At 41.4% G+C, this 16,723-nt stretch overlaps 2 protein-coding genes across 4 annotated transcripts in view; one reads left to right on the forward strand and one right to left on the reverse strand.

Moving 5' to 3' along the window:
* Positions 1-5,638: 5,638 nt before the first annotated feature.
* The window catches only part of LOC122701865 (60S ribosomal protein L12-like), a 144,841-nt gene continuing 133,756 nt past the window's right edge, over positions 5,639-16,723 (reverse strand). For 2 of the 3 annotated variants that reach the window (XM_043915268.1, XM_043915270.1), the window contains one exon: positions 5,639-6,219. In XM_043915268.1, the coding sequence (XP_043771203.1) occupies positions 5,695-6,219 (525 nt within the window). In that variant the 3' untranslated portion in view covers positions 5,639-5,694. Of the gene's footprint in view, positions 6,251-16,723 lie in introns of all 3 variants that reach the window. The other variant, XM_043915269.1, reaches the window with a different exon arrangement.
* LOC122701867 (protein FAM136A-like) lies at positions 10,910-11,329 on the forward strand. Its single transcript, XM_043915271.1, has one exon. It carries the CDS (start codon positions 10,910-10,912, stop codon positions 11,327-11,329), a length of 420 nt encoding a protein of 139 aa, XP_043771206.1.

Below are 16,723 nucleotides of genomic sequence, written 5' to 3' on the forward strand. Positions count from 1 at the left end.
AAAGGAGACCAGAACCTGGAAGATGAGCAGTGTAGTGGCCGGCCATCGGATGTTGACATTGACCAGTTAGAGCAATCATTGAAGCTGATCCTCTTAAAACTACATGAGAAGTTGGCGAAGAACTCAACATTGACCATTCTATGGTCATTCTGCGTTTGAAGCAAATTGGAAAAGTGGAAAAGCTCAATAAGCGTGTGCCTCATGAGCTGAACAAAAATTTTAAAGATTGTCATTTAGAAGTGTCATCTTCTCTTATTCTGTGCAACAACAATGAACCACTTCTCAATCAGATTGTGACCTGCAATGAAAAGTGGATTTTACATGACAACTGGCGATGACCAGCTCAGTGGCTGGACTGAGAAGAAGCTACAAATCACTGCCCAAAGCTAAACTTGCACCAAAAGAAAAGGTCATGGTCACTGATGGTGGGCTGCTGCCTGTCTGATCCACTATAGCTTTCTAAATCCCAGTGAAACCATTCCATCTGAGAAGTATGCTCAACAAATCGATGAGATGCACTGAACACTGCAACACATGCAGCCGGCATTGGTCAACAGAATGGCCCCAATTCTTCTCCACGACAATGCCTGACCACACGTCGCACACACGTCGCACAACCAACGCTTCAAAAGTTGAACCAACTGGGCTACGAAGTTTAGACTGATCCATCATACTCAACTGACCCCTCACCAACCAATGACCACTTCTTCAAGCATCTTTACGCTACAGGAATAAATCACTTTATTTCTCGTCGGCAAAAATGTGTTGATTTTAATGGTTCCTATTTTGATTAATAAATATGTGTTTGAGCCTAGTTATAATAATTTAAAATTCAAGGTCTGAAATCACAATTACTCTGCAACCAAGCTAATAAAGAATCTTGAACCGGGTGCCCAAAGCCAGCCGTGGGGCACCACTAGGTGGCGCTACTGACACCCGCCGGGAAGCGGTCATTTGGGGCGGGCACCCAAGGGTTCCCTGGAGGTCCCACTGCAGAGGACGCCAGCTCCGCCGGGTGAGAAGAGCATCCTGGGAGCCCCTGTGGGGGTCGTGGGGTTGGGAGTTGGGCCAAAATTTACAATGCCTGTTGAAAAATATAAGCCCAAAATGTAATAAAGTGGCCCTAGATGGTTGTACACTTGCACCCAGCAGATGTAAATAAAGATCACCTCTGGAGGAGGGCACAGCACCAAGGTCTCAAAGAATTCACAAGGATCAAGTTCCAAATAGGATGAAATATAAATTTAAAAAATCATCAAACACAACAACACAAGTGATCATGAGCAAAAGAACTACAGAAACAATTAACTGCAGAGTTAGAGCTTTAAAGGCTGCTAATATTAGTATTATCTGACACTGTTCATAAATCAATAGGTGTAAGGAAATAAGATATTGGAAGTATGATTTAAATTTAAATCATCAATCAATTTAAATCATAAATCATAAATAAATTTAAATCATAAATCAATTTAAATCAATTTAAAACTGACCAGGCAGGTTTGCGGGGTGGGGTGGGGTGGGGGTGGGGGGAAGCACAAATAGAAACTCTTCAAATGTAAAATATAAACATTGAAATAAAATAGTAAATGGATAAGTTACACAGCAAATTAAATACAGTGGGAGATAAAATTGTCAGAAGGCAGCCTGGATGCACAGAGAAGGAAGATACAAAGGAAGAAAAAAAGTCAAATATAAAGGACAAATATAAAATAAAAAGCTATGGTTTTTCTAGTAGTCATGTAGAGATGTTATAATTGGACCATAAAGAAGGTTGAGTGTCAAAGAATTGATGCTTTTGAATTGTGGTGCTGGAGAAGACTCTTGAGAGTCCCTTGGAGAGCGAGGGGATCAAACCAGTCAATTCTAAAGGCAATCAACCCCGAATATTCACTGGAAGGACTGATGCTGAAGCTCCAAAATCTTGGCTGCCTGATGGGAAGAGCTGACTCACTGGAAAAGACCTTCATGCTGGGAAAGATTGAGGGCAGGATGAGGCAGGGGCAGCAGAGAATGAGATGGTTGGATAACATCACTGACTCAATGGCCATGAGTTTGAGCAAATTCCGGGAGATAGTGAAGGGCAGGGAAGCCTGGTGAGCTGCAGTCCATGGGATTGCAAGAGTCAGACACAACTCAGCAACTGAACAACAACAACAAAGGACAGAGTGAAAAAGGCCTGATGTGTCAAATAATACGACCTCAGAAATATGGACTCGAGAAACTGGGAAATAAACAGTATTTGATGAGACAACAGATTTTCTAGTATTGACTCAGGAAGCCCAATAAATTCCAAGCATAATAAGTAAAAAGAAGTCACAGCCAGAAACATTCTAGTTTAATGGTAAAATACCAAAACCAAAGAGGAGGTGTTAATAGTAAGCAAAATAAAAAACCCAGTATCCATAGAAGCACCACAAACAGACAACTAACTTCTCACCAGAACCCAAAAGAAAGTGCAAAGTTATCTTTGAAGTGTTGAGAAAAAAAAACTATGTCAACCTTGAATTATGTACCCAAATAAGCTATTTTCAAGAACATTAGTAAAATAAAGATATTTATAAACAAAATAAGAAATAACAGAAAGAAGCAAGCTCTGAGGTACAAAAGAGAATGGTGAGAAAAAAGAAGCAAGCATACAGGTAAATCAAAAGTAATACTGAGCTTATAAAAGAGTAACATGATGCCTAATTTGTGTGATTGAAAATACCAAGGTAGGAGTCCCAGGTCTAGTTAGGTGAGTAAACACACTCCACCCTGTCTCTCCCCCACTGATAACCACTAAAGCCCTGGACAGAATACATGGAATTATTGGAGGACTCTGAAAAATCAGTTACAGGAGATTGGGAGAGAGAAATCAGAACTCATGGAAAGGTATGGTGGTGAGTTTATGGTTTGGTTTTGTTTTATCCTCCCGTGTCTCTCATCCCAGACTCAGAGCATCCTGAATCCCAGAACTGCACAGCAGACACAGGAAGAAAAACTCCAACAGAAACCCTCCTTTACTGATCAGAGGACTACGACAGACAGACTAGAAGGAAAATCGTGGTTTTATTTGTAATTGCACCCCACCCTGCCCTGGGTTAAGACCCAAAGAAGCACGCTCATGCAGTAGGGGTAACCCAGTCACAGAGCAGTCATGGCCACTGTGAGAAAAACTAGAAGAGGGATAGGTGTTAGCTCTTCTCTAAGTTTTTGGTAGAATTCAGCTGTGAAGCCGTCTGGTCCTGGGCTTTAGCTTGCTGGAAGATTTCTGATTAGTTTAAATTTCTGTGCTTGTGATGGGTCTGTTAAGCTTTTCTATTTCTTCCTGGCTCAGTTTTGGAAAGTTGTACTTTTCTAAGAATTTGTCCATTTCTTCTGACTTGTCCATTTTATTGGCAAATAGTAGCTGATAGTAGTCTCTTATGATCCGTTGTATTTCTGTGTTGTCTGTTGTGATCTCTCTAATTTTGTTGATTTGATTCTTCTCCCTTTGTTTCTTGATGAGTCTGGCTAATGGTTTGTCAATTTTATTTATCTTCTCAAAGAACCAGCTTTTGGCTTTGTTGATTTTTGCTGTGGTCTCTTTTGTTTCTTTTGCATTTATTCCTGCCTTAATTTTTAAGATTTCTTTCCTTCTACTAACCCTGGGGTTCTTCATTTCTTCCATTTCTAGTTGCTTTAGGTGTAGAGTTAGGTTATTTATTTGACTTTTTTCTTGTTTCTTGAGGTAAGCCTGTATTGCTATGAACCTTCCCCTTAGCACTGCTTTTACAGTGTCCCATAGGTTTGGGGTTGTTGTGTGTTCATTTTCATTCGGTTCTATGCATATTTTGATTTCTTTTTTGATTTCTTCTGTGATTTGTTGGTTGTTCAGCAGCGTGTTGTTCAGCCTCCATATGTTGGAATTTTTAATAGTTTTTCTCCTGTAATTGAAATCTAATCTTACTGCATTGTGGTCAGAAAAGATGCTTGGAATGATTTCAATTTTTTTAAATTTACCAGGGCTAGATTTATGGCCCAGGATGTGATCTATCCTGGAGAAGGTTCCGTGTGCACTTGAGAAAAGGGTGAAATTCATTGTTTGGGGGTGAAATGTCCTATAGATATCAATTAGGTCTAACTGGTCTATTGTATCATTTAAAGTTTGTGTTTCCTTGTTAATTTTCTGTTTAGTTGATTTATCCATAGGTGTAAGTGGGTATTAAAGTCTCCCACTATTATTGTGTTATTGTTAATTTCCCCTTTCATACTTGTTAGCATTTGCCTTACATACTGCAGTGCTCCTATATTGGGTGCATATATATTTATAATTGTTATATCTTCTTCTTGGATTGATCCTTTGATCATTATGTAGTGTCCTTCTTTGTCTCTTTTCACAGCCTTTATTTTAAAGTCTATTTAATGAGTGTTGCTACTCCTGCTTTCTTTTGGTCTCTATTTGCATGGAATATCTTTTTCCAGGCCTTCACTTTCAGTCTGTACGTGTCCCTTGTTTTGAGGTGGGTCTCTTGTAGACAACATATATAGGGGTCTTGTTTTTGTATCCACTCAGACAGACTTTGTCTTTTGGTTGGGGCATTCAACCCATTTACATTTAAGGTAATTATTGATAAGTATGATCCCATTGCCATTTACTTTGTTGTTTTGGGTTTGAGTTTATACACCCTTTCTGTGTTTCCTGTCTATAGAAGATCCTTTAGCATTTGTTGAAGAGCTGGTTTGGTGGTGCTGAATTCTCTCAACTTTTGCTTGTCTGTAAAGCTTTTTATTCCTCCTTCATATTTGAATGAGATCCTTGCTGGGTACAGTAATCTGGGCTGTAGGTTTTTCACATTCATCACTTTAAGTATGTCCTGCCATTCCCTTCTGGCCTGAAGAGTTTCTATTGAAAGATCAGCTGTTATCCTTATGGGAATACCCTGTGTGTTATTTGTTGTTTTTCCCTTGCTGCTTTTAATATTTGTTCTTTGTGTTTGATCTTTGTTAATTTAATTAATATGTGCCTTGGGGTGTTTTGCCTTGGGTTTATCCTGTTTGGGACTCTCTGGGTTTCTTGGACTTGGGACTTCCCCATTTTAAGAAGTTTTCAACTATTATCTCCTCAAGTATTTTCTCATGGTCTTTCTTTTTGTCTTCTTCTTCTGGGACTCCTATGATTTGAATGTTGGGGCATTTAACATCATCCCAGAGGTCTCTGAGGTTGTCCTCATTTCTTTTAATTCTTTTTTCTTTTTTCCTCTCTGCTTCATTTATTTCTACCATTCTATCTTCTACCTCACTTATCCTATCTTCCGCCCCCATTATTCTATTGTTGGTTCCCTACAGAGTGTTTTTGATCTCATTTATTGCATTATTCATTATATATTGACTTTTTAAAATTTCTTCTAGGTCTTTGTTAAACCTTTCTTGCATCTTCTCGATCCTTGTCTCCAGGCTATTTATCTGTAACTCCAATTTTCTTTCAAGACTTTGGATCATTTTCATTATCATTATTCAGAATTCTTTACCAGGTAGATTCACTGTATCTTCCTCTTTGGTTTGGTTTGGTGGGCATTTATGCTGTTCCTTTACCTGCTGGGCATTTCTCTGCCTTTTCATCTTATTTATGTTGCTGTGTTTGAGGTGGCCTTTCTGTATTCTTGCAGTTTGTGTTTCCTTTTTTTTTTTTTGGTTGTCAAATGATCCTTTATTTTTCTTTTTCCTTTGCAGTTCTTAACTAGCTGGGCACTCCACTGCACCACTGTTGATATCATCTATGATGTCATGAGGGTGGCGGCCATCAACATTGCAGCCCACAGACTGGGCGGTCCCCAGGATCTCTTTAATGGTTCCAGAAAGTTCTCTAGCTAGAGACCGGTGCCGCATCTGCCGGGCAATGTTGATGATCTCATCAAAAGTGATGTTTCCACTGTGCTTAATGTTTTTCTGCTTCTTTCTGTCCCTTGGTGGTTCCTTGAGGGCTTTGATGATCAGGGCAGAAGCAGAAGGTACCACCTCAATCTGAGCTTGTCTGTTCTGAATGGTCAGTTTCACTGTAATCCTCAGACCCTTCCAATCACCAGTTGCCTTGGCTATGTCATCACCGACCTTTTTTGGAGACAGGCCCAAGGGGCCGATCTTGGGGGCCAGGGCAGACGTGGCACCGACTTCCCCACCGGTGCACCTCAGGTACACGACTTTGATCTCGTTGGGGTCAAACTTAGGGGGCATGGTGGAGGCGGCTGGTGTCGGATGAACCTGAATTCGGGACGACCGAAGAAAGTTGCACCTTCGCCTCCTCCTAGCCGAAAGCCGAAAGCTGTGTTTCCTTTTTATTGTGGAGGTTCCTCACTGTGGGTGGGGTTGGATGGGTGGCTTGTCAAGATTTCCTGGTTAGGGAAGCTTGTGTCAGTGTTCTGTTGCATGGAGCTGAATTCCTTCCCTCTAGAGTGCAATGAAGTGTCCATTTATGATAAATGTATGATCTTTTTAATATGTTGTTGGATTCTGTTTGCTAGAATTTTGTTAAGGATTTTTGCATCTATGTTCATCAGTGATATTGGCCTATAGTTTTCTTTTTTTGTGGCATCTTTGTCAGGTTTTGGAATTAGGGTGATGGTGGCCTCATAGAATGAGTTTGGGAGTTTAGCTTCCTCTGCAATTTTCTGGCCTGTATATTGAAACTCAGGTCTATGTTCCTACTCAAACTCTTCCAGAAAATTGCAGAGGAATGTAAACTTCCAAACTCATTCTGTGAGGCCACCATCACCCTAATACCAAAACCAGACAAAGACACCACAAAAAAAGAAAACCACAGGCCAATATCAGAATCCAACAACATATTAAAAAGATCATACATTATGCATGACCAAGTGGGTTTTATCCCAGGGATGCAAGGATTCTTCAATATCCACAAATCAATCAACATAATACACCACATTAACAAATTGAAAGATAAAAACCATATGATTATCTCAATAGATACAGAGAAAGCCTTTGACAAAATCCAACATCCATTTATGATAAAAACCCTCCAGAAAGCAGGAATAGGAGGAACACACCTCAACATAATAAAAGCTATATATGACAAACCCTCAGCAAACATTATCCTCAATGGTGAAAAATTGAAAGCATTTCCCCTAAAGTCAGGAACAAGACAAGAGTGCCCACTCTCACCACTACTATTCAACATAGCTTTGGAAGTTTTGGCCACAGCAATCAGAGCAGAAAAAGAAATAAAAGGAATCCAGATTGGAAAAGAAGAACTAAAACTCTCATTGTTTGCAGATGACATGATCCTCTACATAGAAAACCCTAAAGACTCCACCATAAAATTACTAGAGCTAATCAATAAATATAGTAAAGTTGCAGGATATAAAATTAACACACAGAAATCCCTTGCATTCCTATACACTAACAATGAGAAAACAGAAAGAGAAATTAAGGAAAAAATTCCATTCACCATTGCAATGAAAAGAATAAAATACTTAGGAATATATCTACATAAAGAAACAAAAGACCTATATATAGAAAACTATAAAACACTGGTGAAAGAAATCAAAGAGGACACACATAGATGGAAGAATATACCATGTTCATGGATTGGAAGAATCAATATAGTGAATATGAGTATACTACCCAAAGCAATCTATAGATTCAATGCAATCCCTATGAAGCTACCAACGGTATTTTTCACAGAACTAGAACAAATAATTTCATAATTTGTATGGAAATACAAAAAACCTCAAATAGTCAAAGCAATCTTGAGAAAGAAGAATGGAACTGGAGGAATCAACCTGCCTGACTTCAGGCTCTACTACAAAGCCACAGTCATCAAGACAGTATGGTACTGGCACAAAGAAATATAGATCAGTGGAACAAAATAGAAAGCCCAGAGATAAATCCACGCACCTATGGACACCTTATCTTTGACAAAGAGGCAAGAATATACAATGAAGAAAAGACAATCTCTTTAACAAGTGGTGCTGGGAAAACTGGTCAACCACTTGTGAAAGAATGAAACTAGAATACTTTCTAACACCATATGCAAAAATAAACTCAAAATGGATTAAAGATCTAAACATAAGACCAGAAACTATAAAACTCCTAGAGGAAAACAGACAAAACACTCTCCGACATAAATCACAGCAAGATCCTCTATGACCCACCTCCCAGAGTATTGGAAATAAAAGCAAAAATAAACAAATGGGACCTAATTAAACTTAAAAGCTTTGGCACAACAAAGGAAACTATAAGCAAGGTAAAAAGACAGCCTTCAGAATGGGAGAAAATAATAGCAAATGAAGCAACTGACAAATAATTAATCTCAAAAATATACAAGCAACTCCTGCAGCTCAATTCCAGAAAAATAAACCACCCAATCAAAAAATGGGCCAAAGAACTACACAGACATTTCTCCAAAGAAGACATACAGATGGCTAACAAACACAAGAAAAGATGCTCAACATCACTCATTATCAGTTCAGTTCAGTTGCTCAGTCGTGTCCGACTCTTTGCGACCCCATGAATCGCAGCATGCCAGGCCTCCCTGTCCATCACAAACTCCCAGAGTCTACCCAAACCCATGCCCATCGAGTTGGTGATGCCATCCAGCCATCTCATCCTCTGTCGTCCCCTTCTCCTCTTGCCGCCAATCCCTCCCAGCATCAAGGTCTTTACCAATGAGTCAACTCTTCGCATGAGGTGGCCAAAGTACTGGAGTTTCAGCTTCAGCATCAGTCCTTCCAATGAACACCCAGGACTGATCTCCTTTAGGATGGACTGGTTGGATCTCCTTGCAGTCCAAGGGACTCTCAAGAGTCTTCTCCAACACCACAGTTCAAAAGCATCAATTTTTTGGCACTCAGCTTTCTTCACAGTCCAACTCTCACATCCATACATGACCACTGGAAAAACCATAGCCTTAACCAGATGGACCTTTGTTGGCAAAGTAATGTCTCTGCTTTTTAATATGCTGTCTAGGTTGGTCATAACTTTCTTTCCAAGGAGTAAGGGTCTTTTAATTTCATGGTTGCAGTCACCATCTGCAGTGATTTTGGAGCCCCAAAAAATAAAGTCTGACACTATTTCCACTGTCTCCCCATCTATTTCCTATGAGGTGATGGGACCAGAAGCCATGATCTTAGTTTTCTGAATGTTAAGCTTTAAGCCAACTTTTTCACTCTCATCTTTCACTTTGCAAATCAAAACCACAATGAGGTACCATTTCACGCCAGTCAGAATGGCTGCTATCCAATAGTCTACAAGCAATAAATGCTGGAGAGGGTGTGGAGAAAAGGGAACCCTCTTACATTGTTGATGGAAATGCAAACTAGTACAGCTGCTATGGAGAAGATTGTGGAGATTCCTTAAAAAAATGGAAATAGAACTGCCATATAACCCAGCAATTCCACTACTGGGCATACACACCAAGGAAACTAGAATTGAAAAAGACACTTGTACCCCAATGTTCATCGCAGCACTGTTTATAATAGTCAGGACATGGAAGCAACCTAGATGTCCATCAGCAGATGAATGGATAAGGAAGATGTGGTACATATACACAATGGACTATCACTCAGCCATTAAAAAGGATACATTTGAATCAGTTCTAATGAGGTGGATGAAACTGGAGCCTATTATACAGAGTGAAGTAAGCCAGAAAGAAAAACACTAATACAGTATAGTAACACATATATATGGAATTTAGAAAGATGGTAATGATAACCCTATATGCAAGACAGCAAAAGAGACACAGATGTATAGAATAGTCTTTGGACTCTGTGGGAGAGGGTGAGGGTGGGATGATTTGGGAAAATGGCATTGAAACATGTATATTATCATATGTGAAATGAATTGCCAGTCCAGGTTCAATGCATGAGACAGGGTGCTCGGGGCTGGTGCACTGGGATGACCCATAGGGATGGGATGGGGAGGGAGGTGGGAGGGGGGGTTCAGGATGGGGAACAAACGTACACCTGTGGCGGATTCATGTCAATGTATGGCAAAACCACTACAATATTGTAAAGTAATTAGCCTCCAATTAAAATAAATAAATGTATATTAAAAAAGAAAAAGAAAAACTAGGAGAGAGAGAGAAAACAACAGCAACAACAACTCTTCTCCCTGACCACAGACACTAAGAAAGGGAGACCTTGTGGTTGAAGGAGCCTGGGAGGAACTCCCTTGCTTTTCTCTCTCCCCTCCCTCTCACTGTTTCCCTGCAAGGCAGATGCAGTCACAGAAAGTGCCTGTAAAAAGTGATGAAGAAGCTAAAACCTGGGCTTTCTATCTTTAAGAGGAAGAAGCTTGAAAGAGGGATTCCATCAGCTGCATATGGAGTCCCATGTTCTCACCTAAGATAAACATCCATGGAACTGATCCTAAAGAACATACTAAAGGCTTTGTGAACTAAACTGTGATGTAGACCCCCACCCCAGTCCCAGGGTGGCTCATGGGCAGTGGAGGGGCAGGGGGTGAAGGAGAGGAAGGGGGTGGGTGCACACACAGGACAAACTCCACAGCCAAGTTTTTGAAAATCGAAATGGCTTTGGAACCACAGCCCACAGCAGGCATGTTGGGACTCTGGGCTGAAGACTCAGGGAAACTCATTGCCTAAACAGCAATCAACGCTCTCCAAAAGATTCTAACAGGACCCAGCACCTCATAGAACAATAGTTACAATGTCCAGGATATAAAGCAAAGTTACTGGAAGTAGAAATAAAGAGAAAAATCTCAACAACCCACAAGGCATGCCCACCTCGATGACACAGATGTTGGAATTGCTAGACAAAGACTTTAACACAGCAATGACAACCTTGCTCTATGAAATAAAGGTGAACAGTCTTGAAATGAATAGAAAGACAGACATTCTCAGCAGGAAATAAAATCCGTAAGAGCCAAATGAAAACATTCAAGCTGGGCGCAGCTGGGAACCACGCAGTTCACCATGGCGGAGCTGCAGCAGCAGCTCCAGGTGCAGGAGGCGGTGGACTCCATGGTGAAGAGTCTGGAGAGGGAAAATATCCGGAAGATGCAGGGCCTTATGTTCCGGTGCAGTGCAGCCTGTTGTGAGGAAAGCCAGGCATCCATGCAGCAAGTGCACCAGTGCATTGAGCGCTGCCATGCACCTCTGGCTCAAGCTCAGGCCCTGGTGACCAGCAAGTTGGAGAAGTTCCAGGACCGCCTGGCCTGGTGCACTATGTATTGCAATGACAAGGCCAAAGGTTCGATAGATGCAGGGAGTAAGGAGTTTCACGTGAAGCGGCAGCTGGAGACCTGCGTGACCAAGTGTGTGGATGACCACATGAACCTCATCCCAACCATGACCAGGAAGATGAAGGAGTCTCTCTCTTCCATGGGGAAATAGCTGTCTGCTAGTGGCCATCAGGGCTGAGGGCAGGAATTGATTTAAAAAGAGGAATGGGGATTTGGGTCTTTTAAGGAGAGTTGATGAATGAGGAAAGTAAGGATGGCAGCAAGTCTAAGGCCTGTGTTTCTTTCCTCTGGTTGCTGGTTCCTGTGTGTTTCAATCCTAGAAAGTGAAATGGAAAAAAAGAACAAAACGGTGCTAAAATTTGGGTCACAGATAGCACAGGAGGTTTGTTGTGAGCCTGAATTTCATGTGGCAAGTACTTCCCCTGCCAATAGGGAGTCTCCCTTGTCCCAAACCAGGGCTCTCCAAGGTACCAGATTCTCTTACTGCACAGATACCAAGAGGCCGGCAGGTTCATGTAACCTGCTTATGGTCTAGTGGAGTATGAAAGGAGGTGTTTCTATTTGTTGCCCATCTGCTGTTTACCAGAAGGATCACTACAACATTTTCCACAAACTAATAAAATCCATGCAGTCACTAATGTCAAAAGGGGCAGGGGACTTCCAGGGGGTTTGTTTTGCTTGTTTTTCTTTTATAGACAAGGGCATGACGTTACGACGTAAAGTTGGGAGAGGCAGTTTGGATAAAAACTTTGAAAGGGTCCATGCAGGTACTCATTTCTCCATCAAGATGTGGATGTGTGTTTCTTAAAATTCTCACACATTACATCATTCAGCCTGGAGACCCTGCAGAAATGTAAGACGCGATATCACACTGGTAAGGGAAGCAAGTGTTCCCTCTCACTGGCAGCCATGGTGGGCCCTGAGGCTGCCTGCAGCAGAGTCAGCCAAGCGACAAGACAATCTTACAGTGATACTCAGCCTTGAAGGGAAACGGGATTTTGACAGTATTATATGCTCATATTCAGGAATGAACAGTGAAAGGGAAACTATTAGCTACTTAAATAAGAGGGTTGTGAAGTACGGGCTTTGGAAAAATCTGTTTTTCATGAGACAGAATGAAAGCCTAAACCCAGTGTTGCTTACTTTGCCTCCTGAAATAACAGAGCTTTGTTGAGACAATCCCCTGGCAACAAAAAAAGTCAAGGGAGGAAAAGTAAGCAACTCAGGGATGAACTGTGGCTCCTTTAGAGCGATAAAGGGACTGCCCTCCATTACCAAATACCACTTTTACCAGGGCCTTTGCTACATGCGTTGTTCTTGCCCCAGTTCTGGCCCCTTATCATTTTGATAAGGACCTTGTCTTTTTACCAACTTACTACTTGAAATGATAATACTGTCTGTTTGCTGTTTCAAGACTGTGATATATTTTCCTAGTGGTTTGGTTTTCAAAATAAATAAGACTTAATTTTCAAAAAAAAAAAGAAAGAAAGAAAACATTCAAGCTGACAAACATGATCTTGCTGGAACAAAAAGTTAACTGGAGGAGTTCAGTAGCAGAATGGAGATAACAGAGGAAAGAGTCAGTAAACTTAAAAATAGATCAAAAGAAACTATCCAACCTGAACAGCCAGGAAAAATAAGATTTATAAAAATGAACAGAGCCTATAGACCTAGGGGAAAATATAAAAAGATCTAACACATGTGTCACTGGAATTCTAGAAGCAGAGGAGAAAGGGATTGATGCAGAAGAAAACACTTGAACAAACAATGGCTGCAAACTTCTCAAATGCTTGAAAGAGATCAATTTAAAGATGTAAGAAGCAAAAAAAAAAAAAAAGATGTAAGAAGCTCGGTGAACTCCAGAGAGGACAAACTCAAAGAAAACCATATCCAGACACATCATAATCAAACCAGAGAAAATTAAAGATAGAGAAATCTTGCAAGTTGCCAGAGAATCACAAAACACTACATACAGGGGACAATGATTCAAATGACCACTGATTTCTCATCAGAAACCGTGGAGGACAGAAGACAGCAGAACTGCATGTTTAAAGTGCTGAATGAAAAGCAGTGTCAACCCAGATTCTACCTCCAGCAAAAAAAATAGATGTTCTGAAATAGAGAAAAACTGAATGGACTCATGGCCAGCAAACCTGCTCTAAAAGACATGCTAAGGGAAGTTCTTCACAGGGAAGAGAAATGAAATCAGAGGAAAACTTGGAACTTCAGGGATCCAGGACCAGTGACAAAAATGGTAATTATCCTGGTGAATAGAAGAGGTGGTTTTCTCCTCTTAAGTTCTTTAAAATATATATGACTATAGAAAGCAAAATTACAACATTGTTGGTGTGATTTTCTGTGATTATAGATACAATACATATGATAATTACCACATAAAGTGAGTGGTAAAGAAAACTCCATGGTTGTGAGGTGTCTTCGTGTCACTTGAAATGATAAAATAATTTTAATTTTAACTAAACTGAAAAATTAAGTACACATATCCTACAGTAACCACTAAAAACTACACAAGTTTTCTTTAATAAATGGTGCTGGGAAGACTGAATATCTACATGCAAAAGAAGGAAGTTTCTGTATGGCGTAATGGAAAACTTGTTAAAAAAAAAAAAAACTTGTAAAAAAAAACTTGTAAAAAAAAAGTGGTGATGGTTGTACAACATTGTGAGTGTAAGAATGCCACTGAATTGTACACTAACAAAGGGTTAAAATATAAAATTTTATGTTGTGTATATTTTATCACAAGTATTAAAACTTAATAATGTAGTATACCAAAACCACAGAACTATACACTGTTCATGAGGCTGATTTTTTTTTTTAATGGGACCAAAAAATCTTAACTACATTTACTGGGAAACGAAGAGTTGTTTTGTTCTTGTTGTTTATTCACCAAGTCATGTCCGACTCTTTTGTGACCCCATGGACTATAGCCCGCCAGGCTCCTCTGTCCATGGGATTTTCCAGGCAAGAATACTGGAGTGGGTTGCCATTTCCTCCTCCAGAGGACCTTCCTGATCCAGGGATCAAACCCGTGTCTCTTGCATCTCCTGCCTTGGCAGGCAGATTCTCTATTGCTGAACCACCAGGGAAGCCGGGAAATGAAGAGACACACTCTTGAATAACTCTGGGATTAAAAAGAAATTAAGAGGGAAATAACAAACCTCTCAGGTAACAGTAATAAGGACAACATGTCACCAAGACCTTGCCCACAATGAGCGTGTATGCAGAGGAAAGTGTCCTGGGTTAAAGGCATTGGTGATCAAAGAAGAAAGATGAGGGATTTCTTTGGCAGTCCAGTGGTTAAGACTCTGCTTCCAGTGCATGGGGCGCAGGTTTGATCCCTGGACAAGGAACTAAGATCCCACATTTGGTGTGTCGAGGCCAAAAAATAAAAAAGGAAAAAGATGAAATAAGTAAAGGATGAGAATACTTTGGGCTCTAGGATGATAATATGTGCTTAATTTTTCAGTTTACTTAAAATTAATATTTTACTATTTTAAGTGACATGAAGACACCTCACAACCATAGAGTTTTCTTTACCAAGTTCACTTTTTGTGGTAATTATCATATATATTAAATCTATAATCATGGAAAATCCCACCAACTATATTATAATTTTGCTTTCAATAGGCATAAAGTGTAGGGGTTTGGCAGAGACTCATGTGTTCCTTAAGATCTAGCTCCCTTTCCTACCAGACACACAGAAGTGTGGGCCTTGAGGTGCATGCTTTCATGTGCTTTAAAAAAAATATTTTCTTGGACACACCCCACGGCATGTGGGATCTTGGTTCCCCAACCAGGGATTACACTTGCACCCGCTGCAGTGCAAGCAGGGAGTCTTAACCACAAAACAGTCAGGGAAGTCCATCATGTATATTTAATGGATAATTTTTAACAGAATACCGAAGAGCTGAAAAAATATTGAAAAATTGAAAAGGTCTATTAAAATTCACATTAAGTTTAAAGATTTTATTTATATCAAAACCAGAATTTATTATAATTTGACATCCTAGCTTTAATGGAAGCAAGCATCAATAAGACACTCAAAACTGACTGAATTCTTTGGCATCCCCTGAAACCCTCAGTCTGAGGTGAGTGCTCCGCCTGCCTCACCCTAATCCTCTTCCCACATCTAAACACATTTCCCAGCCTCTCTACACACAGATTGGGGTCAGGCAACTGATCCCTGGCTGATGCAGTGTGGGAGGAAGTGAAGCATGTAACCTCCACAGGAAGTGATGTCAAACCCCCTCGAGCAGCCCTCCAAACTCTGTCTCCCATCTGCCAGGTGAACAGAGAGGGCATGAAGGGACCTGAGAAGGTGAGACAGAAGGAGCCGGGGTCCCTGAATCACCGATGGGAGCAGAGACGCCCTGGAAGCCTGTGACCAGGAGCGTCCACACTGGACCGTTACAGGACCCAGGACAGAGCACCCACTGTGCTCAGCCAGCAGCATCTTGGGCTGTTTGGTACACAGTCATACGGATTTACCTTACCGCGTGCACGCCGGGTCCAAGAATGAAGAGACACAGTCGCCATTTCTTTAGTAGACTCCAGGTCCCTTTCCTTCCTGCCTGCATTTTCCAGTCCACATTGTGCTCTCATGAAGCAGGGGTTTTCAGCAATAAATAAGACAACAATCGTGAGCACCTCTCTATCTACCACACACTGGCCAATGGTGAATTCAGACTCTGTCATGAAGTTGGGGGGTCCTGGCCAGAAACAGGTGGCTCTCTCAGATGAAGACAGTTGGAAGAGAGCTGAAGAAAGGGATGCTTAGAGAAGAAGGGGGCGGGCAGGGTGTTATTGTTGTTTAGTTGCTAAGCTGTGTTGGACTCTTCTGCGACCACATGGATAGTAGCCCACCAGGCTCCTCTGTCCGTGGGATTTCCCAGGCAAGAATACTGGAGTGGGCTGCTATTTCCTTCTCCTGGCGATCTTCTTGACTCAGGGATCAAATTTGCATCTCCTGCATAAGCAGGCGGCTTCTTCACCACTGAGCCACCTGCGAACGCTGAGAGACAGGGTGGTGGCCCACGGCCAGGCCAGCAAGTCTGCTCTTATAACTGCCGTCCTGGCGGGGCGGAGAAGAGAGAGAGCCGTGGGAGGGGCTACTTCATGGGTCACTCCCAACGTTCAGACATCATCCCTGGACTTCGGAGAAGCCTTTCTTTCCCTTGGTCCTGCTGTTGCTGCCCTCACTCACTCGTCTCTGCAGAAACAAACTCTCTCCCTGCTCCCCCAGGTCTCATCAACTCTCACATGCCTGTGTTGTCTGCAGTTCAGTGTTAACTATTTTCCTCACAATTTCGATTTGCCCTTCAGAGGATCACGCTAGAGCCATTGATGCAGATTTGTGAACCAGGAATGCAATGCAGCCCAGTCGTAACACAAAAGAGTAGACATGGGGACATCTACATGGTTAAGAATCCTCCTGCCAATGCAGGCAACACGGGTTCTATCCCTGGTCCGGGAAGAGCCCACCAGGCATGAGGGAACTAAGCCTGAGTGCCACAAATACTTAGCCCGC

Source organism: Cervus elaphus, chromosome 10 (assembly GCF_910594005.1).
Source record: "Cervus elaphus chromosome 10, mCerEla1.1, whole genome shotgun sequence".
NCBI lineage: Eukaryota > Metazoa > Chordata > Mammalia > Artiodactyla > Cervidae > Cervus > Cervus elaphus.